Source organism: Malania oleifera, chromosome 1, assembly GCF_029873635.1.
Source record: "Malania oleifera isolate guangnan ecotype guangnan chromosome 1, ASM2987363v1, whole genome shotgun sequence".
NCBI lineage: Eukaryota > Viridiplantae > Streptophyta > Magnoliopsida > Santalales > Ximeniaceae > Malania > Malania oleifera.
In genome coordinates this window covers 132,443,199-132,470,608 of record NC_080417.1, presented here as the reverse complement: position 1 = coordinate 132,470,608, position 27,410 = coordinate 132,443,199, and the positions used below count along the sequence as shown (strand labels likewise).

Here is a 27,410-nt window from a genome sequence, read left to right as displayed (position 1 = left end):
TCATTAATCATTCGTCGATCCAATCTTCTGACGTGGAATTCGCTAATAATTAATAAGAACAAATATTAATTCACCTTCCATCTTCAAGTTCAACCTGATCCTGCTCTAGCTAGCTACCTTTTCTGCTTATGAATATATATATATACACACATAACTGCAGACATCAACTCAGAAATTAAACTAGAGTACGAATTGAATGAACCAGTATATACACGAACTGAAGCAGCAGATCGGTGAAGCGAGTTCAGATCAAAGCACTAGGACAATACCATCTTCCACTACTTTAATTATTTTCCTTCTCACAATTGGAGGTATGTCCACATTCGCTCTGCTCTTTTTAATATAATTGTGCAATTATAATTAGATCATATGATTTACCTTCAAAAGATCGATGAAAAATTTTGTTATTCAATCCTTTGATTACTGTGCGTTTGTGTTTTTAATTTTATGAGTCGATTAAAGTTTGAATCTTTTATTAATATACAATTTCTCTTTTGTTGTTTGAACTGAGTTTGATTCTAGAGGTGTATGGAGGGCTACCAACCAAAGGAGCTCTTAGTTATAGTAGTACTCCAAGTTTGGTTTAATTGGATGAAGTTACTTTTGAGTTCGAATTACAAACTTTATGTTCGATGGTTGTCGGCTTAATTTGAACTTAATGTCCAAGTTCAATTATGAGTAGGAAATTTTAATTTATAACAAAGTCAAATCTTGATGAAAGAGCGTAACAAAGTTCGAGTTGAGTTATAGCTTAGAATTGAACTTTATTTTATTTTATTTTTATTTTTTGTTTAAAAAACAAAATCAGGTCAAATTTTAGTTTCAAGCTTTAGTTCTCCTTGAATTTTAGTTTCAATTCCTAATGAATCAAGCTCATACCTTGAATCAACGATATAATAAAGTTCAAGTTGAGTGGAAAGTTTGAAAATTTTGGAATAGATTAAAATAGAACTAAATAATTATAATATAAGGAGTATCATTTGTGAATTTTTTATTCTCAAATGAGAGGTCCTCTGGGGAGATCTTTAAATTTCTTGAAACTTTAAGAAAGGTGACTGTCTTTTTATTAAATTTCGAAAAGATTAATGTTTTTTGCCTAAATTAATATACTTTATTAAAATTGACCAATCATACTAAAAAATTGAAACTTACAAAAATTATATTGAAAATAAATAAATAAAAATAAAAATATTCGAAGAAAGTAAGAGCAGATAAGGTGGGGAATTCATCATGAGATAAGCCCCATATATATAAGATCTTAGGGTCGGAGGTGCCTAAGGAGGTCACAGTCCACAGAATACCATTAAAGATTCAACGGTATGAGGGCGATGCCGGCCTCGTCTAGTCATCATCGATAACACTGACTAGGAACACCGTAGAAATGATATCTAAAAAATCATATTATGAGAGGAGAGCAGTAATTGTATGTGACTACTCTACAACTGTCCATCTCTATACATGGTATTGCATTAAAAGCGGCCGTTGATGATTGCATCATCACTGCTCCTTTTGTGGATGGGAAGTCCCCTGGTCTGCCACGTGGCGGTTTCCTGAATCTCTATCATTGCACAGACCAAGGACTAGTCTTATCTCGTCCAATCATAGATGAGATGTCTTGTCCTTATCACCGCTTTTTTTACTTTTAGCCCCCCAAATTTAAAAATACAAAAATAAATTAATATAAATAAAATAACATTTATAATTTTATTTTTTTTAAAAAAATTATTCATTTTTATTTCATTCCATTTTAATACTTTAATATAATAATATGCTTAATAATAAAAGTTGAAAGAAGGGCGCGGTTCATCATCTATTTTTATTTAGAATTTTAAGATTAAGATTGTGCTCTTTTTTTTTTTTTTGTTGGTCATTTCTGATTTTAGGATCTTAAATTTATTAAAATAAATCGTCAACAATCGAATAAATTGATGAAAAAATATTTATGCATTAAAACTTACGGTTCAATTTGGTTGTTATTATTGTTTGGTTTATTTGACTTTGAGCCTATTTTAAGGTAATTATTATTTAATTTATCTTAAATTAATTAATTGGTAAGATTTTTAAGTGCCACTCAAGATCTCGTGGAGAAAGGCAACATTTGAAATCGAAATTGGAAGGGTGTGTCTTTTTTCTTCTTACCCTATTTTGTTTGAGAATAAATGAGATTGAAAAGAGATATGAAAAAATTCATCATGAGTTGTATTTACCATTTGCAATCAAATACCATTAAAAATGAAATTTTAAATATTTTTAGATTTTTTAATATTTAATTTTTGACCCATTTTATTATCCCTTTTCTATACTTGTATTTTTACCAAATATAAGAAATTCATATATTTTTGTCAATCTGTCTGGAATTCATAAAATATTGAGGAAATGAAAGAAAAATATCAAAGAATACACATTTTCATATTTGATTATAGCAAAAAGTGAGAATATATATATATATATATATATATATATATATATATATCAATCTATAAATTAAATTTCGATTTTAAACGTTATTAATGTTTGGTTTTCTTAATTTTTAATAATATTAAAATAAACTTTTATTGTTTATAATATTTAATAGAGAAGAAAAATACAAGAGAACATGAGTTTTCTCCTTATTTTCCTTTACTTTCCATTTTTCAAACAAAATTCTTGATTCAAACGGACCCTAAAACACTATTTGGAATTTTAAAAATGTTAGGAAAAAGAAATAAAAATATGAAGAAGTCCACTTTTTCATATTTGCTTATCAATGAAAGTAGGAAAGAAATTAAAAAGTAAACAAATGAATGAACAAAATTATGATTTTATCCATCACTTATATTTGATTTTTCTATATTTTAACCATATTAAAATAATAAAAAAAATTTAATAGTCTTTGGTATTGAGGAAAAAATACAGCAGAAAATGAGTTTTCTTCTTCTTCTTTTTTTACTTTCCTTTTTTCCAATCAAAATCCTTAATCCAAATCGACCCTAAGAGATATCATTGAGTTTTTGGAACTGAGAAAACATTTACATCTTTTCATCAAACCTTATGGTTTATAAAATTTTTAAAACCTTAAGAGAGGTCTATGTTTTTTTGCAAAATTAGATGGGAGAATTGTCAGATTTTCGAAACCTTAAACGAGATCCTTGTCTTTTTGCAAAACGAAGGAGAGTGATTATCTTTTAACTAAAATTTTAATTTATTTTTATTTTTTAGATATATTTTTAAGTTGAAAAGAATTGAATCCAGAGTTCTAGAGGGCCAAGGATGAGGCCCTAATCCATTAGAGCGGGCTGTTGAAACTTGATAGGGAGGGGATGCCCTAATTCATTCTCGAGAATGGGCTGGGCCAAGGATGAGGCCCACAACGATTAGACTCCGCTGGCTCCAATTCATGAGTGAAGCTATTGGGCCGGGGATCAGTTCACAAAATGGGCCACCCTCGGGTTGTGGGTACATATCAATTCAAGAGCTAGGGCCCTTTATTTATGTGGGTCGGCCCAAATTCAAGCAATGAGCATTTATTAAACCCATGTTGAGGTCAATTGTTATCTACTCCTCCCATTCTCTCCCACCTTTGATTGGAGACTATAAATAAGAATTCAAAATGAAAAAAAGCAATAATAATAATAATAATAATAATAAAACCAAGAAATATAGGCCGATACCGGAATAAATGGAGTTTTCTGAAGAAAAAAAAAAAAAAAAAAGTGCTAGTGGAGGAAGACCTCCTAGGGATAAGAGACATAGGACTAAAGAGAGCCAAAAAAGGATCCTTGTTGTGCATCGTAGAAAAGGGAGATGATTAATCTTATCAATTTCCTTCGTAACCCTATCGTGTGGATTACAAATCACTAAGTTTATCATCTCTCAAATCTTATCATCAAATTAATGTACAAAAAATCGCATCCCTTGATAATCTTGTCGTCATTTCTAATTAATGTGATCACTTTTTGTCTCCGAAGTACATAACAAGAATTTAGCTTACACTCATTTTCCCACTAACTTTTTCATTGTATACGCAAATTAATTTACAAAATATAAACTTCAAGATTCAACCTGTACATAGAATTCTATGCTGAAACTAAGTGAATCTTATTTATTTTTAACCTAATCAAGTTGATATTTCTTCCATTTATAAAACTTTATTCATACATTAATTTATTTTGTTTGTACTCAAGTGCTCAAACAAATTTACAAACCCCACGCATCAGAGCTTCAATCTTAAGTTTTAAATTTGGATCTGTGTCAATTTAAACAAAATATATTATAAAATTATATTAAATTTTATCTAAATTCACATAAATTTAAATATAAAATTTTAAATTCTATTTTCTCCTTCTTATTCCAATTTTATTTTTGCGGGTATATTAAAAACAAAAAAGGAGGAATGGTAGAAGTGACGAGAGCAAGGTGGGCCTCCTACAATTAGTTAACCAAGTGGGACAAGGCAAGTTGTGGTTTTGTTTGTGGCAACTTGCCTTGCCTTGCGCCACTCTTTTCTGTGCGTGTTTTCCATGTGAAGTACGTACACGCATGTTCCTCCTCCCCCCAATTAACCAAATCAACTTTATTCCATATTTATTAATTTGCATTTGGATTTCTCCACCGCTCTTTTGTTTTTGGCTAAGAGGCTAGTTTTTTATTATTATTATTATAAAATAATAATGTTCGAACTCTTTTGAATACCCAATTAAACTATCAACATAATAGGTTAATTCCTTTATCTTTTTCTACTTAAATACTAAGGTATTATTTCAAGTGAAAAATCGTAAGTGTCAAGACTCAAATACTGACTATTTAATCAAGAGAGTCTTGAGTTTATCACATGACTTAATTAGGCATAACTTTGTTTTAAGGCAAATTGGATTTATCAAGAGTGCTAGACTCACATTTTTTGACAAGTCAAAAATACATACTCAATTGTTCACCGGGACATTCCAATCATTAAAAAAAAGGATTTACGTGTTAGAGCTTTTACTTGAATTCTAATAGAGAGAGAGAGAGAGAGAGAGAGAGAGAGAGAGAGAGAGAGAGAGAGAGAGAGAGAGAGAGAGAGAGAGGTAATATGAGATGGTAGATGACTATCTAACATTGTATATTATAGGCTCAATGTGAATGTTCAATTGAACCAAAAAAAAAAAGAAGGAAAAGGAAAACAGATATCCATTTTGTAATACACTGAATTTGATTGGATTCTGAATAAAAGTGGTTCAAACACAATTATTATCTAATTGTTTAGTAAACCAACTCTCGATCAAGCCGCTTCTCCTAGCAATAATCGAGTAGTAGTTATTATAGTTTTTCTAAGGTTCATTTTTATTTTTTTTTGTGTTTAAGATATACCACGGGATAAAGATGTCCAAAAGGTCATAAAGACAAAAAAAATTTAGTATAAACGTGGCAAAAATGTAGAAACATTGATAACTTTGAAAAAGTAGAAGGAGGTGAGAAAAAATGCAAAAAAAACATTTAATGAAACTAAATGTAGATCATTTAATAGTTTGTATGATATATTAGATGCAAAAGAATGGGAAATAAATATATATAAACTTGCTAAAGCTAGAGAAAGGAAGAATAAGGACTTAGGAAATGTAAAATATATAAAAAGTGAGAATAATATTGTTTTGGTTAAGGACGAAGACATTAAAGAAAGATGATGAAGTTACTTTAGTAATTTGTTTAATGTAAACCAAATAGAAGGCTTAAACTTATATTTGACAAATAAGGAAAATGCTAAAAAAATGAGATTTATTTGCAAAATTAGAGTTAACGAAATTAAGTTTGCTCTAAAAAAATATGAAAAATGGGAAAGTTATACGACCAGATAACATCTCAATTAAAATGTGGAAATGCTTAAATGATAACGGAATTATATGGTAAACTAATTTATTTAATACAATTATAAAAACTAAAAAAATGTCAGATGAATGGAGGAAAAACACTTTATACATACATATAAAAATAAAAGTGATAAAAATTGTAATAACTATCCTGGAATTAAACTTATGAGTCATACGATGAAACTATGGGAAAGGGTTGTTAAACAAATATTAAGGTTAGAATCGAAGGTCTCAGAAAATCAATTTGATTTTATGCCTAAGAGATGATACACAACAAAAGTTATATATCTTTTAAAAAGATAAATGAAAAATTTTAGTGAAAAGAAGAGGAACTTGCATATGGTATTTATTGACCTAGAGAAAACATATGATAGGATACCTAGGGAAGTTCTATGTTGGGTTTTAGAAAAAAAAAAAGGTGTATGTAGTAGGTATACTGATGTCATTAAAGATATGTATGATGAAGTAATGACTAATGTAAGGACTATATATAAATAGAGAAACTAGAGAATTTCCAATCTACTTGGGCCCTTATCTTTTTACTTTAGTGATGGACCAACTAACTAAGAGTATTCAAAATGAGGTTCTATGATGTATGTTATTTGCAGATGATATTGTATTAATTTATGAAACCAAGGGCGGAGTAGAGACTGAGTTAGAATTATGGTGAAAAGATTTGAAATTTATAGGCTTTATGATAAGTAGAAATAAGACAGAATATATGAAATGTAATTTCAATAATAGTAGGAGGAATATTGGTGATAAAGTTAAACTTGATGATGAAGAAATAAATAGCACTTGTAGATTTCGATACCTTTGATCTATTATGCAAGTTGAATGAGAAATTAAAGATGATATAATACATAAAGTTAAAGCAGGTTGGATAAAATTGAGAAGTGCTTTAAGTGTGTTTTATGATCGTAAAATACTCTTAAAATTAAAATGAAAGTTTTATAGGACGACTATAAGACGAGCTATGCTATATGGATCAGAATATTGGGCAACGAAGAAATAGAATATCCAAAAAGTAAAAGTTGACGAGATGAGAATGCTTAAATGGATGAGTGATATAATATTGAAAAATAAATTAAGGAATGATCATATTTGCGGTAAGTTAGGTGTAACTCCTATAAAAAATAAGATAAGGGATGAATGATTAAGATGGTAGGAACACTTGTAATGTAGGCCACATAGTGTACCAGTGAGAAAGATGAAAACAGTTATTGTGGAGGGCAGTAGAAGGGGTAGGGGTAGACATAAAATAACTTGAAAGGAGATAGTGAGTAAGGATTTAATAGCACTGCTTCTGTCAAAAGATAGTCCATGATCGCATAAATTAGTGAAAAAATATTCATATAATCGATCCCACCTAGTGACACTTAAGGCTTGATTTTATTATTTTTGTTGTTAATATAAAATTATTAAAGTCATTCCAACTGTTTAGAAGTTTTATATAATGAACATACATAAGTCTCACAATTTCTTTATTTATACGTGCATTCTTTTTCAGGTGGAAAAGAATTGTTAGTTAGTGTTTTTTAAGTGTTATAACAAATTAGATAAAGGGACATTCTTTATCCTTTCAAGTAATTTTGAGATTGGCTTTAAAGAATCAAATTTCATTTTTAGCTAATTGGTATGCAAAATAATTGATTTCCTGAATTTATGTGTCTTGCAAATATTTATAAAATATAATTCTACCAAATTGGTATTACATGAATATACGTAATTTTAGTTTGCTTTTAAAAAAAATTATTATTAATCAATTGTGATAAATAAGGACTAAACTCATGATAGCAGATCCTTGAATGAAAGGGATTGACACCAAAGGCATTTAAGGGAATATGCTGATCACATGGGTATTTGTCGTAATCCCTAATGTATGATAGTAGATCTTTATGTTTTGTTCTATAACATATATAATGATATTAATAAAAGTGTTTCTGAACGTTATTTCTATTTACAATCAATCACGTGATTATGGAGATGAATTACTGTTAAACAGAAATGGTCTTTGACAAAGACATTATAGAGACAGTATGGTAACTTCCTATTATGGATCATGGTTAAGTGGTTTATTAGCAATTGTGGTACATGGAAGGGAAGATGTTGCTCTAATGATATTTACCGCAAATGACTTGTGCTAATAGGTTACTTGATTATGATATTATGGTAATCTCATTAAAAGTATAAATAAGCTAATATTTTGTACACATTATGGTTATTTGTTAATTCATATTAATATCATTCATATGGGTCAAGTGGGAGAATGTAGCATTTATGTCCCAAAGGATATGTCCCATATGAATTATATGGGTCCCACATGAAGGGTATATGCCCATATGTTAAAGGATATTGAATGAAAAATTAATGGGTTAATAGAAAATGATTAGCTTAGAATTAATGAGATATTAATGGTGGAAGTTGGAAGGTTATTCCTATACATAATTAGCTATTGTTATAGGGAGTAGCTGTAAGGGCAAGCTATATATCAAGTTAAGCTAAGCAAAGAAAGATTATCAGAAAAGGAAAAAGGAAGGAAAAAAAAAGAAGCTCTCTAGCTGAAAAGAAAAGAAGATAAGAAAGTTAGCATCAAAGTGATGTGAGCTACAAGTAAAGAAAAAGCATATGGGAAATTGTCCTTTCTCTGTCTCTACTCTCTGATCATCAGGAAATCCCATAAATTCGGTGAAGGAAAGAGAATAAGGAAAAGTGGGAGAAACGATTTCTTCGGATTCTCCAAGGTGTTTTTTTCTCGAATGATTGGATATAACTGATTCCGATATGTGAAGTTTGTGTTATGGTTTATTTGTTTTCCGCAGAAAGGTAAAATAGATGTCGAGTTCATGATGATTGAAGATCATGTTGGTTATTATATATAAAAGTTTTCTATCATTGAAATCTATCATGTGTAGATGACTTGATCTTAAGCAATTAGGTTAGCCACATGTCCAAGTTAGATCTACCATGCACATACCATATGATTAAGGAGACATGCGATGATTAAGTTAGGTTTGTCACATGCATACAGGTCATATGTCGGCCACATGCAAGTCACGTGGCCATAAGCAAGTCAAATCAATCATGTGTAGACTATGTGACCATTTCATAACATAAGAAAACCACCCACAAACCATGACCAAAATAGTTTTACGCCCATAACAACAAAAGCCTACATATAACACAATCAAAGAGTGGATAGTTTTACCTAAGCTAGAACTCTATAAGAAAGACATGCATAGGGAAGATAGTTAATTACATTCTCCTAATCAAAATTGGCCACGTGGCAACCTTTGTGGGAATGAGCATAAAAGGGTTAGGAGGTACTATCATGTGCAAGTGACCTGATATCGAGCAAATTAGGTTCACCAAATGCACAAGTTAGATTTGCAATGCTCATACCATATGACTAAGGAGGCATGCCTAGATTAGGGGTTAGGTCTATAACGTGTAGGTCATATGATTAGGTCATAAGCAGGTTAAATCAGCCATGTATAAACTACATGACCATTTTCATAACATGATAAAATTACTCATGAACCATAGCCAAGATAGTTTTGGGCCCATAAAGACAAAGACCTACATGTAACATGACTAAAGAATGGGTAGTTTTACTTTGAGATAAGCTATAACTCCTTACATGGGATGTAATAGAGACATGCACGGGGAAGACAATTACATTTCCCCAACCAAAATTTGTAACATGGCAACCTTCATGTGAATGAGCATAAGAGAGGTAGGTGTCCTCGTGCACTAACTAAGAATACAATCAAACATAGAGTCCTTTTTATCTCTTTGCCTCTCTAATTTTGTTCATCTTTCAAAGCAACCTCTAACTTTGTTGGGCCACAAGGACCACCTACACCACAATTGGTAAAGAGACAACGAAATTGCAAGAAACAAAAGAAACACAAAAAAATTACGAGGTTCAACTTGAGTCCAACATCAAGTAATATGGCTAGAGTTTAATATCAAGGTGTATAAAAAAATACAACAAGAGTGTATATATCATTTCTCTCCCCATAAATGTGAAAACCCCACAAATTATTATTATTTTTTTCTAATCCAAGAAAAGATATGTATAGAAGGAAAAACTCAGAGGTGAACCCTTTTACAAATTCTTTCTTTCTTGAACTCCCTACAAACTCACCTCTCTTATTAAACAAATTAATAAGTTGTAAAGTTAGTCATACATGCGCGCCTTGAAAAGATGTCTTTATTAAACAAATTAATAAATTAGCCTTGAAAACATGTTTGACATGAGCGACTGAACATTCATGCCCCATGCAAGGATCAACTAGAAAACAACCTTCTTCTTTTTTCTTTTTTTCTTTTTTGAAAAAGAGGGCGGCACCTCCTATCTTTATTAGAAAACCTCTCACTTATGGCGGAGGAATACTGTGATTCCAACCTTAAGACTTGGGGAAAACAAAATCAAACCCCAAGAATCTAAAACTGACTTAACCAACTTATTCAAAACTAATAAACCAATGACCAACAACCAAATAAATAAATAAGAACTAAACAACTATAAGTGTAAAACAAAAAAAACTCCGGAAAATCTCGAGAAATAAACCAACCACTCCAACCTTAACAAACACTAGCACAAAGCATAACGAGCACAAGGAAGGAAATTCCAACAAATCCAATCAAATCATTCTCCTAACTTCCTGTGGAAGCTCATCCTGGCAACTATATGATTGAGATATACTAGATTCACCCTACTTGGCAAAGAAATCTTCACTTTGATTCACCTCCCTGTAAATATGTTGCACTTTATAATGTATGCCTCTTAATGCTAACACAAGCTCGTCCCACAATTCCCATAAGTTCCAAGCCAAACACTTCCCAAAATTAATCCACTAAACCAACAAAGCAGAGTCACATGCAATCTCCACTTGATCAAATCCAAGATCTTTGCACAGATTAATTCCTATAATAATCGCTTTCAATTGAGCCATATTATTGGTTCCATAACCCAGTAATGAGGAAAAAGATGTTTTAAGTAATCCTCTTTCATCTTTTATCACTAATCCACCACCACAATTACCTAGGTTACCTTTGCAGCTTTCATCCACATTCAACTTAACCCAACCTATCACAGGTTTACACTTTTCGAATTGGTGTATTCCCAAGAGGGGGGTGAATTGGAATTTTAAACTTTTCTCCTAGGTTAAATCAGAAATCAATATGATTTAGTTACCTAAGGTCTTTCTATACAATCCCAAATGCGTAAGTAGATATGATGTACGGAAATTTAAATTATGCGCATCATTCACACCATAACATATATGTGTGGTAAATATAGAGTGTGAAAATATAAACAAACACACGATATGTTATCGGGGTTCGGCCAACTGTGCCTACGTCCCCGCCTCTAGCTCGCAATCCTGAGGATTCTACTAAAGGCTCACTTAAAGGGTGGAGTGACATCGATTACAACCAGGTCAATTAGCACAAGGCTGACCTCAACCTTTACAACCAGGTCAATTAGCGGGGCTAACCTCAACTTACACGCCTTAAAAGGATGGCGCACCTAACTTTCCTAACCGGGTCTAAGCCAATCCGAAATTATTTCAAAGAGCTAGTCTCCCTCTTCAGGCCCGTGCCTAGTATACAACAGTTTTACTCAATAAATGAAACGGTACATTGATTATGCTTTCAAGTAAAGTAGATGTGTACCCATATACGCTCAGTCACATACACCACGATATGATTTAATATGTAAGCTCAGTGTGGTCGAATATTTCAACTCTCAAATGTATTTTTTATCAGTGTAATGAGTGCGTGAGAGTATCAACAAGTAATCTTTGTATCATAAGATATTCAATCAACAGATTCACACAAAGATGTCAAGCAAGTTTCAAATGTATTAGTTTGAAGGATATATCAATCACGTAAATAGTAGATGACGTATATGTTTGGTTTGCAAAAGATGTATAGCCTTTGTATTCAGCAAATGATATGCAAATAGATATTGCAACAAAGATCTATATTACAAACGCAAATATCTTCTCAAAGATATATCAATATAAATCACACAAGATATTTGAGTATGTTTTGAAAAAAAATTTGCAACACAAAGACAAATACAAGCTTCCTAAGATATTGCAACACAAATGCAATACTTAGAAGCTTAGGCAAGTCTTCTTATGATAGGCTTATGAACAAAGCCTCATAAGAATACTCCGGTTCAGCTCTCGTTAAAATCGAATCAATCAAATACAAATGGGAGAGCAAACCTAAAAAGGTAAACACTCAATCAACTAACAGAGAGTATGATCAATAAAAGAGGATAAGTATAAGTGATTGAAGTATAAAAATGAGTAGTAGGATTTTTAAACTTGAGAGAGATTTTATTAATCAAGTAGGTTAATCAAGTTACTAATTTTCTCAAATGAAGGGGTTTTTATAGACACCCCAAGAATTTTTACCGTTAGGGACAAGGCTGGTATTATTAGAAAAGTTTAATGATGTATTAGTCATTTAAACCCTGTTTTAAAAATATTAACCACGGTAAAAATTCACAGCAACCTAAGAAACTCGGTCGGCCGAAGTTCATATGGCTCGGTCGACCGGGCTATTTTTGAATTTGGGACTTGGTCGACCAGACGTACATGTTCGAGATGATTTTTCAGTTTTACCGGGGTTTGGTCGACCAGGCTGATTTGAACTGGGTGATTTGGTTGACTAGACCATTGGGACTTCTCCCGAGGACCCTCGGTCGACCAGACAGTAGGAATACAATTTGGGCTCGATTGACCAGGAAGTCAAAATGTTGACTTCAAGAGGTTTTTGTTGACCGGGGGCTAATTGAACTATACAATTCGGTCACCGGGACAAGGTTAATATGTTGACCCAAACCGAGTTCGGTCAACCGGGGCAAAATGAACTGCATGGGCCAGTCAACCGAAAGTGCACAAAGTATGCATTTCGGTCCTGTTTTGATTCACAAACACCCTATTCAAGTGTCTATCACAAATAAATACAAGGGTGAGTGTTCTAGAGTCTCTTTAGGTCCAATTTGAAGACACCAAAAGAATTTGGTGTCTTTTGGTCGATCGAAAGGTAATACCTAAGGTATTTTTCATCTTGAACTTACGAATTTGATCATGCATGTGATGTGTATGATGATTATTATAGGTAAAGTCCTAATTACTATTACAGAACAAATGATTGAATTATATATTACAATACAATGAGATATGATCTTCAATCTTCACTTGCTTTACGTGCATCTTGATCTTGACAAGTTTGGGTTCCTGCACAAAGTCTCAAACACTCATTAGTAATAATGAGTATTTGTCATAATCAAAACAGGGCGTGACTTATAAGGTCAACATACACCATCTGACAACATGAGGAAGACGAACCCTCACATTTTTAACTTGAATATCTAAAGCACGAAGGACTACAATATCTGTGCAAGAAGTAGGTGCACATTTAGTTAACTTGTCCGAAATGGATCTCAGCCAATATTTAATATCACGCCACATAGTTCTCATCGAATCATGAATTGATTTCATCCTAGCTCAACATCAATGAGTCCAAAGTCTCCAAATGATGAGACTAGATATGAGACCTACCAAAATGCCTAATTGTGAGGCCTGTCTTGCACAATTAAACTAGAAATTAACTCTGGCTTTCCATGTATTTGTTGCCATACAACTAACACCCAATGCACTGGTGCTTGTCTCCATACCTCTTGAGCAAAAGATCTTATGCAAAACACATGATCTAGAGATTCAATCTTGGCATTTGAACAACAATCACATCGAGAGGCCATCTGAACACCTACTTTTTGAATACGAGTATCAAACGGAAGACAAGCGAACCAAGACTTCCATATACAAATTGACACCCGTTTTGGCAATATAGGATGTCAGATCCATTTTGAAACTAAGAATTCCTCTTTTCGCTCCCTTATAATTTCCCAAGCACTTGTCGTGGTAAATTGCCCATCTGTTCAAGGTTCCCAAATTACTGTATCTGGACCCTCCTTACAAGAAATAGCAGAGTTCATTACTTCCTTAGTCTGTTCTTCACCCAACATATCCACTAATAAATCAACATTCCACCCATCTCAATCCCAACAATCTCATGTTCGAAGCTTATGGTTTCTAATTTCCCGAACCTTAACACAAAGGGGACCGGAGGCTAACCATCGATTAAACTAGAAAGAGGCTGACCCTTCTTTAATTTGAACACGAACATGCTCTAATACTTCAGGTATCACACGAGCAATCGATCTCCAAAATCTGGTTCCTTTATCTGGCTTGATTTCTATTAAGTGGTGTCTATTATTCAAATGCTTGGCTTTAAAGAATTGAGTCCACAGATTATCCGTCAACAATCTCCACACAAACTTCATATGCAATGATTTTTTTACTTCCTCAAAATCCCTAATACCCAAACCACCCTCACAAACAGGCTTACATATATTAGGCCAGAAACACCATTTTCTTTTTCTTTTATCAATTACTCCACTCCAAAAAAAAAATTTGTTAACATAGAATTTAACTTTGTAGACAATATTAGGAATGTCAATTACCGCCAATTGATGAACCACCATTGATGATAATACATGGTTAATTAAAACTAAGCGGCCCCCTTTAGTTAAAAGCTTAAATTTCCAACCCGCTATCTTTTTCTTCAATTTAGAAACCAGAGGACGACCCGATACCAAAGGAACACCCAAGTATGTAGTAGGGAATCCTCCTTCCGCGAAGCCAGTCATCTTTAACAAGGATCGCTTCCGAGTATAAGCAATTATCTTTGACAAAAGAAATACTTAACTTGTCTTTATTTATCATTTGGTTAGACCAATCCTCATATTTCTTAAGAGTCTTGATAGACATTCGAATGGAACTTCTCTTACCATTAGCAAAAATAAGAATGTCATCCGTATAGAGTAAGTGAGATACCAAAGGCGCCCCATGAGGATGATAGCAAACTCCTATCTTATTCTTCATAAAATTTTTCTTTAGAAGTCGAGAAGGAACTTCTTGTAAAATAATAAATAGATAAGGAGATAGAGGGTCTCCTTGGCGAAGCCCTCGAGAAGGTTTAAAGAAACCTTTATAAGTGTCATTCATCATAATGGAAAACCAAGGAGAGGAAACACATTCCGCCATTAAACCATAGAATCTCCGAGATAATCGAAAACTTTTCAGAACCAAGTTTAAAAAATGCCAATCGACCTTATCATAAGTCTTAGCCATGTCTACCTTGATCATTACATTTCCGCAAGCACCCTTCTTCATTCTATTATTTTATTTTATTTCATTTTTATCATTTGAATAACTTGACTCTCACTGCATGGACAAATCAACCCAATAAATTATGAGAAATTATACAAGGGATCTCATTCTCCGTGTGTCGGTATGTTGAAAATGGATCTCTCTATGATATTAATGAATATAAAACCAATTTATCACATGTAATATTTAAAATATAGACATATGAACACGCAAAGGAAGAGGTGTGTTATATAATTTTTCACAAACTAGAGCATCAAAGAGACAAAGCTGCCAGGACCACCCAAGAAGCTACAAATAACGAAAATAATGGCTACAAAGTCCCACAAATCATCCACCACAGAAGCCTTCCGGGTGGATACAAACATGAAAATTAAAATAAAAGATTAATTAATTATATTATAAATATAAATATAAGTAAAGAAAGTTGGTTGGATAGAAAGCGAAGTCTACTTACTCAAGTACGATAGGAGAGTGACGTGATTTATATAACCTAGATTGTAAAATAAAGCCAGTGCTTAGGATGTTAAAAAAATGTGTTTTGGAATTGCTCTATTTTTGCAAGGTATCAGAAAATCTGATTCTTTCTCCCAATGAGACAAAAAGCAGTAAAGGTTTCTTGTTTGCATGCACAACTCAGAAATCAACGTGTGTGGCATTGGGCATGAGCGCACTGCTTCCACCAACCAGCCTATCTCTCGCTTCGCTCCAACTCCAAACACCATAAATTGAACCTTCACAGAGAGCAGAAGAAGACCCATTTTTAATTATTCCCCCAACACAAAAAAAAAAAAAAAAAGCAAGAAGAAGAAGAAGAAGAAATGGGTGATCAGAAAGGAATTGAGACGGAGAGAGCTCCTTTGGGTATTACCATAAAGGGGATTCTTAGTCTGATAATGTCCACCATAGATGAAAAGAAAGGGAGGAGAGTCATTTCTCTGGGGATGGGCGACCCTTCTGCCTACACCTGCTTTCACACCACTCCTGTTGCTGAAGAATCTGTTGCTGATGCTCTTCAGTCTCAAAACTTCAATGGCTATGCCCCCACTGTTGGCCTTCTTCAAGCTAGAATGTAAGTGCGCTATAATCTTGCAGCTTATTGGATTTATTTTCTCAATTTGTTGTTTATTTATAGTTTGGTTCACTCTTCAATTAAAACATGATGTTGTGCAACTCAGCCTTTTGGATATTTGTTTCATTTGTTATTTCTTTTCATTGTTTCCTGGCTTAATCTAGCTTTAGTTTCTCAGATTGGGATTTCTACTTGGATGGTGCTCGAGAAATTTGAATATTTTGAATTCATCTACTATGGTTCACTGTGCCATTAAACTTCTGCACTTTTAACTTTATGCTCTGCCTTTGTAGAAGATGAAGTGATTTCAACTGAAATCGCTACTGATGATCAGGATCCTGCTGAATGCAGTCAATGACTACTGAAATACTTGCTGAAGTTTAGGGACGTGGATATATGATTCTGAGGGCTTCAAACTTGAATTTGAATTTCATCCCTAAACTTCAGCAAGTATTTCCGTAGTCATTGACTGCATTCAGCTGGATCAATTCTCCTGATCTTCAGCAGTGATTTCAGTTGAAATCACTTGATCTTCTACAGCCTTACAGTACGAATTCATAGATACCCAAACAGTAGCCATCGAAATTCATTCCGAAGTGTTATTTTTCTTGTTGGGTGGAAAGGATATTGATTGTATAGATTATTTTACTTCGCAGAGCAATTGCAGATTACCTATCTCGTGATCTTCCTTATAAGTTATCATCTGATGATGTTTACATCACATCCGGTTGCACCCATGCTATTGATGCTGCAATAACAAATCTCTATCGCCCCGGGGCTAATATCCTGCTTCCAAGGCCTGGGTTCCCAATTTATGAACTTTGTGCTGCTTTTAGACACATTGAAGTCCGGCATTTCGATCTTATCCCGGAGAGGGGTTGGGAGGTTGATGTTGATGCTATAGAAGCCCTTGCAGATCACAACACCGTTGCATTGGTTATTATAAATCCTGGAAATCCTTGTGGCAGTGTTTACTCTTATCACCACTTGAAGAAGGTTAGTGATCTAGAGAATGCCTTCAAGCTAATTCTACATTTTAGAGATTAGTGCTTAATTACTAGTTACAATTAGCGTCCTCCAATGATATGGGTTCAGCTAAATTGTTTGTGCACTGCATTTAGATTGCAGAAACTGCAGAAAAGCTTAGAATTCTAGTAATTGCAGACGAGGTTTATGGGCACCTGGCTTTTGGGAAAAACCCATTTGTGCCTATGGGAGTTTTTGGATCCACTGTTCCAGTTCTTACTCTTGGATCTCTATCAAAGAGATGGATAGTACCGGGCTGGCGACTAGGCTGGTTTGTGACAAATGATCTCTGTGGCACCTTTAAAAACCCAAAGGTTCTCTCTTTCCTTCCGCAGCTTAAACATTGCTTTATTTTTAATTTTCCCTTGTACTCAAATTCAGACATAGGTAGGAACCATATAATTTTTGTCACCCACATGCTAAATGACCTACATTTGCAACAGATGTGGAAGTTTTCTGCATGACTAACTTCACCAAGATGACGCATATTAATGATGCTAATCAACCCTACTTTCCTTCTTTTCAGGTTGTCGAACGCCTTAAGAAGTACTTTGATATTTGTGGGGGGCCAGCAACATTTATTCAGGTCTGTAATTTCCTGGTTTTAGAGAACTCATGTGATGCATATTTTACGAGGTTTTATGCATAAATTTATATTTCTTGTTATTCACATTTGTTGTTTTCTCTACTCTGAAGTGTCTAGACTCTAAGCTTTCCTAATTGGAGCTGAAAAAGATAAATTTATATTCATCTTTTGGTGCGTTAGGCTGCAGTGCCCCGCATCCTTGCACAAACTGAAGAGGTTTTCTACATGAAGACCTTGAACATACTAAAGCAGACATCAGATATTTGCTGCAGAAAAATTAAGGAGATTGGTTGCATTACTTGCCCACACAAGCCAGAGGGATCCATGGCTGTAATGGTGAGGAAGAGACAGAATTTGAAGTTCTTTTTTGAGTTGGTTGAAATCGGTGCATACTTAGTTTTGCTTTTACTTGTTCATTTACCATTTGTTCAACTCGTATTTTCTATTTTTGGCGATGCAGGTTAAATTAAATCTTTCATTACTAAAAGACGTAAGTGATGACATAGATTTCTGTCTCAAGCTGGCCAAAGAGGAATCTGTTATTATCCTTCCAGGTGAGAAATTGAACACCTAAATTGATGATTGAATATGCTTCCTTAAATCCTTCATCAGTAGAAACATCACATTAACTTTTATCTGTACTTTTTGCATTTCTTAATGGCTAATCAGTGGTAACATCTATCTTTTCTGATCCTTCTCACCCCTAATGAGTGAAAAAACTTGATTAAGACAGAGAAAGTTTGAAGAGAATATGCCTGGCAGAAACAGAATTTAATTCCATCTGGCTGTAACATATGATAGCATAATGAAAATTTCAACTGCTTGATATGATTAATGTTATTTCAAGTCAGTTATTTTCTCATTCAAATTGATTCCCCTCATTGGAGAGTTCAAGTGTTGGAATTGGTGTAATCCAAAGAGGGGGGGGGGGGGATGAATTGGAAATTTAAAATTTTCCTTAGGTTAAATCCTAATCACAAGTAGGGTCTGTCTACACAAATACCAATCACCCAACAATTTAACACTGAGCAGAAGATATAACAGTTATAGCAAACTCAGTATTTCCCAAGTAGATATGTATGCAGAAATTCAAACCAAATAAAACATTCACAATAATTTAAGTGCAAGCATACATATACCGAAAGTAAAGAGATAAGGGAAAGAGAAAGCGACACACAATATGTTATCGAGGTTCGGCCAATATTGCCTACGTCCCTGCCTCAAGCTCACAAGTAAGAGCATTCCACTAAATGCCCACTTACGGGTGGAGCGGCACCGATTACAACCTCCCTCTCCTTACTAGGCAAGGGAAATCTCAGGTCACATTAACAGGACTGACCCCAACCTTTACAATCCACTCTGTCATAGGGCAGAGTACACCCTCTTCAGACCACGCCTGGAATACAATAATTAATACAGATTTTGTGTACAATTTATATGCTTCTCCAATAAGCAAATATGTACCAATACGCACAACACAACCAATGCACTCATAGATAAGTATTTATGCTCAAGTGAGATTGGTCAAGTTATATATCAGCTCTCAAGTCTCAATACTATCTGTATATATGTATGTGCGAGAGAGTGAGTTTTTTTATTCAATATAATATTATAATATATGAACAATCAAAGGAACGTTGAAACCCTAATCAGATATCTCAACAAATATATTTTCAGTATTAAGCACAATAGAGATTAGGATCTAAGCTTGCTAAAATGTTTTATATCAAAAGCCCAAGCAAGCTTTCAAATCTGGTAATGAGGATGCCAAGACTCAGAAGCAAATAAGAATTCTTGCCAAATGATATTTATCAATCAAATACAATGGGAACAACTTAGCTTACTTTCAAAAATTGATATCAACCAATGCAAGTAAGTAAGAGTAGTAAGCTTTAAAAATGATGTATATATAAATGCACACAAGATTTGAGTGTTTAATGAATCTTCAAGTTGCAATGATTTTGCAAATGAAGATGAATAAAACAAATGCACTCTTTCTAAAAAATATGCAATCAAAAGAGTATAAGAAAGAGTTTTAACAATGAGCTTATGAAAATGTGGAAGTTTGAGAGGTTTTAGCACAAAATGATTTTCAGAGAAAATTTGCTAATAAAAAATGCTAATCCAGTTCTTAATCAAGACAAATGAAGGGGTATTTATAGTATTCTTAAGAATTATAGTCGTTGGGGACTCAAAGGGAATTTCGGAAAAGATTAATTAAAATTAACCTCGATTTATTGCGGTAAAAATCTGACAACTCGAGAGGTTCGATTGACCAACCTGTGTAAATTTGAGTGTCTAAACAAGGTTCGGTTAACTAGAGAAGTGTGATGGTCGACCATCCTTGGGTGATTCTGAACCCTTCGTGGGTTCAGTCGACCAAGCAAAAAGGCCGGTTAACCGTTCATGAGGTTCGGTCGACCAAGTCATTTTTAAACTGTATGACCGGTCGACCAAGCAAGTGAAAAAGGTCAAATTTGACCGTTTAGTTGACTAAGGAAGGTTAGTTCAAAACATGTCGGTCAACCAACACAAGTCAACATTTGACTTCTAGGCAAATAGTGTTTCGGTTGACCGTTGGATTATAACACAACAGCGGTTGGTCGACCGAGGGCATTTCAATTTACAATATTGCCCATATTTCGACCCAAAAATCCGACGTCAGTCGACTTGTCTTTTGATTTTCCTATGGTCCGTCTATAGTCATTGAGCATAAATCTATCATGTATGCAATGCATTGTTACAATCCAAATTATAAAACAAAAATGCATTTACAATTTAAAACAAATTTTGTCTTCTTCTTCTTCTTCTTTTGCTCTTTAACTTTTCATGGAATCTGCCAGGATTAAATGGTCTTTTTGTTTCTTCTAGCTTCCATCTCTTCCTTATGTGTGCGCTAAAATGTTAAGTCTGCTCAAGCACTGAATACACACATAAGTAACTTACGGTTTGTCACTATCAAACCCAGGGATCGAACTCAAAAAGTCAACATCAAGTTCTACTTTTCATATTCTGAAAGATAACATAAATTACATTATTCTATTATAATCAATTCTAGAACTCCTTTGAATCGAATGTTCATAACCTTACAGCATGGCCATCAAAATAGATAGCCTGGAAGCAACGTGTATCATCTGCCTTTTCTTCTAATTTTCTAACCCATAATGTCCGAAGTGTTGCCTAAGTTTGATACTTGTTCACATAATTATGGTCATTGAGAGTCCATGGCTATGTTCCATTTCAAACTAGTTTAGGATTTTCATATTATTATTCTGGAAATCACATTTTCAGGGGCTGTAGGTGCTGGCATCATTCTGGAAATCACATTTTTATGCTGTAATCCATATTTAACAAATACCTACCCCAACTTTTCAGTTGGTATAGCAGAACTCTATATCTTTTGGATTTCACCATTAAAGTTCACATAGTGATATAGTTCATTAAAATCCAAGGATTTTAAATTCCTTGATTCCACTATCCTTAATTTCAACTTACCAAAACATTCAAATGGTACTACTTTCATTTTTAGAACTTACTTTTGGCTGTGAACAATCCTAAAGCAGTCATGGTTGTTTACATCGGCTAAACTGGATTTGGAGCAAGGAGTTGTTTCAATTTTGTTCTTTTTCCTTCTCAATTACAGTAAGCTGTTTGGTTTCACCTTGGCTGCTGTAAGCATCTGTCTGTGTTTAGTCTGCACATGTAACTGTGTTTATAGTACTAAAGAGTCGGTAATAGATTTAACTGAATGGAAGGATAGGTTCTAGAAGTTCTTTACATCTATCTGAGCTTTTCCACATGTTTGGTAATGGAATGGAATCAGAACAGAATTGAATTTATCACTAATTTCTTCATGTTCTCCATTCAAACTTTCATTCCATTCCATTCCCATCCCATTTCATTTTGCAACCAAATGTGACGTTTGTGTAATACATCATGTTCTAGTTTGCTGACTTGCTATGATTCAGCGGTCAAGTGTTCCCCATCAGTTTTATCTAACATAGGCCATTTTGTGTCCAAAAAGATCATCAAACACCATCTATGTTAATTTAAACTAATTATAGAATCAATTTTTTGAATTTTTTTTTTTTTCCTTCTGAAAAACATTTGGCGACCTTATTTACAGACAACAGTAACTTAGAAAAAGTAGCATTGGTCCTTGAAATGCATGGCACAAGAATAACAGACAAATTCTAGAGGGTTTAAAGAAATTTTCTAGGCAATAGTTTTAGAGTCTGCGATGGCCTCTTACTGGTTCTTTCATTTTCCAATATCTGATGATTCGCATTTTTTTATGCAGGGACTGCTGTTGGACTGAAGAATTGGCTTCGCATCACTTTTGCCGTTGAGCCATCCTCTCTTGAAGAAGCATTAGGGAGGGTGAAAGCTTTCTACCAGAGGCATGCCAATCAAGAATTCAAGTACTAGTGGGTTCAAGTGAGCCGCAAGGCAAACAACCAAAAATGCCAAAAACATTTGATCCTACTCCATTGTATAGCTATTATAGATTATGCCATAATCATTTAAAGTACATTTTCATCATGTTTTAGAAATGTACTAATAGTCTAATACAATAATTACGTAGTTTCCTACCAGCCCTCATTTTTTCCTAAGACAAACAGAACATATTAATCCTTAAATTTTTGAAATATACATTTGCTTATCAAATTCCATTTCTTTATGTTGGAAAATTATCCAAGGAATTTCTCATCAGCGACACCCCAAAATCTTACTGGAACACTCATTAGCCATTAAAAAAATTAAAAACCACTGATTAATGCATTTAATTTGCTGGCAAATGAATTTTCTTAATATATAAATATATGAAACAATTTTTAGTCACTTAAATGTATAGATTAGTTTTAGAAAGTACATTCATGAAAATCTTTCCTTGTATGAGACAATAATGGACTCGTTGAAGTTCTTACATCATTTCAAGGGCTCAAAACAAAAAATTTAAAAAAAAAAAAAAATAGTGACTTTATCCTGCAATATTTAATAGGTGTTAAAAAAGGAGAAGGATTCCTTATAATCTCTTTTTGCATACAAACAAAAGATGCGTAGTACTATGCAATGCTGGCCCTTGACTGTCAGCATTTTCCACAAAAGATAGATGAAAAATTAAAGCTGATTTTCGAAATTGTATTTCAAAACCTCTTTGTTTTCTTTAATTTTAAGTTGCAACTTATGTAAAATACATATGGAATATTTTCAAGGATTTTTTTCCTGAAATGCTGCGTAGCAAATTCAGAAACATATGATTCATGTGTTTACCTGAGAAACAATGCTTAGTATCGGAAAATCCGAAGCAATTTAATAATTTAAATCTGTTGATTAATTTTGGAAATGCTCAAAATCTTCTCTTAGATGAGAAAAACAAAGAAAGCTCATTGAAGATTATGCACCATTTGGTGCACTCGAATTGGAGAGTTAGGCATCGGAAACATGTTGATGACAAAAGAAGGAAATAGCTAATTGTGAAATGCAATAAAGAAAGTAGAAAGTAGAAAAACCCTTCAAATGAGGTTGGACACTGGCCCAGAAAACTTTTTTGTCCAAATTTCTGTAACTGGTTATATTTTCCAAATGAGGAGAAACGCATTTTTCAAGCAGAATTAAAAATGCCTTCAAAGCTTCCACAGAACTGCTGTTGGACTGAAAACTTGGTTTCACCTTACTTTTGGTTGAGCCATCCTCTCTTGGAGAGGCTTAATGGAGGGTGAAAGCCTTTTATCAGAGGCATGCCAATCGAGGATATTAGTACTAATGGTTCAGCTAAGGTGCAAGGCAAAGAATCAAAAAACATTTGTTTCTTACTGCAATATTGTGTAGCTATTATAGACCATGTTGTATTGTATTCTTACACAATTTTACTTGTAGAAGGCCATTTTTAGGAAAAGGAAAGAAAAATATAGAAGAATTCCATTAGATCATCACACATGTCAAATGAATGGGCTATGGAGGGCAAAGAAGAGGGTCCCCTGCCCTCTGCATAGGAGAGGAGCCTTTCCCATAAAAAAAATCTCAACCTGCATTCTGTCCAGCTGGACAAAGATTAAAACCAGGAAACCAACGACAGGCAGGCAAGAAATAGAGGACATGATCAAGGATTCAGGTAGTTGACCCACCCATGTGGGTGCATTTATTTTTTGCTTGGAAAGATATAGCTCGTGGAGCATGCGCAGCCTCGAGCATGTATTTCGTCTCTATTGCTGCTCCATCTCAATGCTTCTCTCTGGCATATATTTATACACCGCTTTGTAAAGTTATGTGTGTGTGTGAAAAATATACAGAGTGCAGAAGAAGAGAGAGCCGTGTGTGAGGCAGAGAGGTTTGAGCCCAGAGTTGAGTTAGAGTACGCTCTCCTCCTCCATTGTATTTTTCTTATTGATCATACAGTGAGACTCCCTTTCTCCCGTGGACGTAAGCCGAGTTTGGCCGAACCATGTATATCTATTGTGTTCTCTGTTTGATTGTGTTGCTGTTTTCATCTCCTTCCCCTAACAACTGGTATCAAAGCTTGGAGATGGTGAGACGCGTGATTGAAAATCTGAGCTTACCTTCGGGTTCAGCGACGTCGAGTCAAAGCTGGGACAGCAGTCGCAGAGGCGTGAACGGTGACTTCACGCGCCGCCATACCAGCTCCTTGAGTTGCTTCCCCGCAAAATTGTTCGTTGTTGATCGTCTCAGCCGCGAGGAGTGGTTGCCTGGTGTGTGAAGTCCTCCATTTTTTTTCTTCTCTGTGCAGAGGCAGAGCATGGAGTGTTCTTTGTGTAGAGACGAAGAAGAAAGGTGGTAACAGGAAGAAGTAATCTTCCCAGCAAGTCACAACAAACAAAAAAACATAAAACTAAAGGTGAGGTCTTTTATAAATTAAAAAAAAAAAAAAAGGTGGGCACCTCATTTTTTAAAAAGTAAAGGAGTGGATCAAAATTTTTCCTGCACTATTATATTTGGATTGGAGTTATAATTGCATTGGAGAAAGTAAGCTGTGTGTGCAAGAGGAAGTGTTTGCTGCACGCGAGATTTTTTTTGCCACATCACCAGTGGGATCCACCTGTCACATCATTTTTGGGACTCACATAAATCCAGTTAATTTCATTCTTAACTATTTTGATCGTTCCGGACACATTGGTGCAGTATTTTGCCAAAATCAGCCTTTAAGTTGTTATTTTATAATAGATGACAATTTATCTGAATTCGGTGTGGAGAAATTTGACGATCGAAACAATTTCACTCTATAGTATAGTATAGTTAAGGATATTTTGATTCAGCGTGACTTGATTAAACCACTAATCAAGAAGAAGCCAAAAAATATCAAAGATGATGATTAGGCAGAGATGGTATTAGAATTCTTAATTTTGTTATTAATCTGTTAATTAGTTTAGTTGTTAATTTGTTAGTTATTATTTCAGTTGTATTTTTTATTTCATATACTAGTATAAATATTAGTATAAATATTACTGTAAAGATAACTTTAATTCTAGAATAATACAGATTATTTATTTTAACATGGTATTAGAGTATTTTCCTTCCGCTCTCTCTCTCTCTCTCTCTCTCTCTCTCTCTCTCTCTCTCTCTCTCTCAGTTTCAGAGTTCTTCCGCTATTCCCTGCGAAGAGTTCCTCTTGCGATCTCGCCTCTCAGAGCACTCTTCGCTCTACTCTGCCGCTCTCTCAATCTCCACAGGCTTTGCGATCTCTTCTCACTACAATCCCTTGCATTTGCCATGTCCGCAGCTCCAGATTCCGTCAATGTCGTCGCCACTGGCGGTGATGATTTCAAGTTCAACTTCTAGCATTTGAAGAGCAAGTAAATCATTCTTGCAATCAAGATTCATGGGTTTCCATTCACGATCAAGATCACTCCTCATTTTGAAGCCCTTGAAGCTTCTTGATGATGCCTCTGAAACCGAGTTCTTGGAACCCCTCATCGTTCTTGTGTTGGGCAGTCACCGCGGCTTTGTTGCAGACATTCACCTCTGAAACCGAGTTATCGAAACCACAGTTCACCCAGAGTCGTGGATTCCTTACTGCTTTGGTGCTCTAGAGGTGCCGAAGAGTCGGATGGGCGCGGCGTTCTGTATTTTGCGAGATTCGAAATTGCCTATCTCAACGATTTTCTATTCTTGTTTTCTTTGTTTGGGCATTTCTCATTTCGTTTTCGCTTCTTTGGTTTCTTCTTTCCCTTGTTGGTGATTGCGTCGCTTCCCTTCCTCGGATTTTCTGCTTTTCTGATTCTTGCTTCCGCATACATTTTTTTTTTCTTTTCATTCTCTCATATTCTACTCTAGAATTTTGGGAATTTTCTGCTCTAAACTTCTACTCTGGAATTTTATGCTTTGGAATTTTATGCTCTGCAATGCTGCATATCCTACTCTAAAATTCTGCTCTGGAATGCTGCATATCCTACTCTAAAATTCTACTATGGAATGTTGCATATCCTACTCTAAAATTCTACTATGGAATACCTTAAAATTCTACTTTGGAATTTTCTTCATTTCTTTCTTCAAGTTTTTATTACTTGGAAAATTGCTGATGATTCTTTCTCCCATATTCTGCTCTGGAATTTTTGGGAATATTATTTAGTATGGTTTCATTTCCTATGTGTGCTCCAAGTGTTCGAAAGAATGACACAAAGGAACTGGTGATTCACAATGCTTCGGCAATTGGAACAAGATCAAGACCTATCTCGCGGTTTGCATCAAGCTCGGTTAGGAGTATGTCACCGTTGATTAGTTCTTCGCCGCCCGAATTTCGCCTCTTCAGTTTGGGTGTTGCAAGCCTCCATCAGTTTGTGGATATACTTTTGTGAACCCAATTACAAGGGTGAATCCAGTGAACCAAGCATCGGCTTCTTGGTCTTGTTCGGGTTTTTCTTTGAAGTTTGGATGGAATTTTGTTTTATCTCTGATTGTTGAGCAGGGATGTTGTTTGTTGCTATTAGTTAAAAAAAAAAAAATGGTGGCAGTTGGAATTCTGGAACAGGTCTTCAGGAAATCCCTTCCATATCTGCTGTTCCATTATCTCAATTGAAGTTGATAAATATCTGCTGTTCCATTATCTCAGTTGAAGTTGATTCCCGTGATTGCCGGTCAGGAGCTTCGCACTTCAGAGTGACTTCGCAGCTCTCCACTCTATCTCTGGTTTGATCTACTAGTCTGTGTCGTCGTCTCCGTCTCATCTCCGGCTCACTCGTATTGGGTCTGATCTGCTGGTCAGCCATTCCCGCTCCGGCTATGCCATGTTTCGTCACTCGTTCTCAGAGACAGTTGATCTCTTGGAGTTTCTTAATTTTGAAGGAAATTTTTACAGGCTTTTCTTTCGTTTTGGGCCATATTTTTGGTCCTCACTTCGCAGCAATTTTCGTGTTCGCCGGCACGTCTCGCCTGCTTTATGCATCGACATCTTCTCCTACAAATCATCTCCGTTGCCATTACCAACTCTGCTGCTGTCATACTTCACATTAATGGAGTTTTTTTTTTTTTTTTTTTCATCATCTTTTTACCGCAAGATGGCAATGTGAAATCTTTATTCACCATCTCCATCTTGAGGGGGCGTATTAGAATTGTTAATTTTGTTATTAATCTGTTAATTAGTTTAGTTGTTAATTTGTTAGTTATTATTTCAGTTGTATTTTTCATTT

General features: G+C 34.5%; 1 protein-coding gene across 3 annotated transcripts; it reads left to right on the top strand.

The window, feature by feature from the left end:
* Nucleotides 1-22,361, top strand: LOC131149740 (probable aminotransferase TAT2). 3 transcript variants are annotated; one of them, XM_058100464.1, is made up of 8 exons: nt 1-311; nt 15,648-16,154; nt 16,811-17,150; nt 17,276-17,494; nt 17,707-17,766; nt 17,947-18,102; nt 18,227-18,320; nt 22,067-22,361. In XM_058100464.1, the coding sequence occupies exons 2-8, from the start codon at nt 15,904-15,906 to the stop codon at nt 22,192-22,194; spliced, it is 1,248 nt and encodes a 415-aa protein (XP_057956447.1). In that variant the 5' UTR covers nt 1-311; nt 15,648-15,903; the 3' UTR covers nt 22,195-22,361. The 3 variants fall into 3 exon arrangements, with proteins under 3 accessions (XP_057956447.1, XP_057956438.1, XP_057956455.1); XM_058100455.1 differs by having other exon boundaries at nt 80-311; nt 15,723-16,154; XM_058100472.1 differs by having other exon boundaries at nt 97-311; nt 15,655-16,154.
* The last annotated feature ends 5,049 nt before the right edge of the window (nt 22,362-27,410 follow it).

What these genes read in the sequence shown, in the direction of transcription:
- LOC131149740 (XM_058100464.1), top strand. Translation starts at nt 15,904, where the DNA reads ATGGGTGATCAGAAAGGAATTGAGACGGAGAGAGCTCCTTTGGGTATT. An exon ending in GGCCTTCTTCAAGCTAGAAT is followed by an intron (nt 16,155 to 16,810) that starts GTAAGTGCGCTA and finishes TTTACTTCGCAG; the next exon opens with AGCAATTGCAGATTACCTAT. An exon ending in ATCTGTTATTATCCTTCCAG is followed by an intron (nt 18,321 to 22,066) that starts GTGAGAAATTGA and finishes TTTTTTATGCAG; the next exon opens with GGACTGCTGTTGGACTGAAG.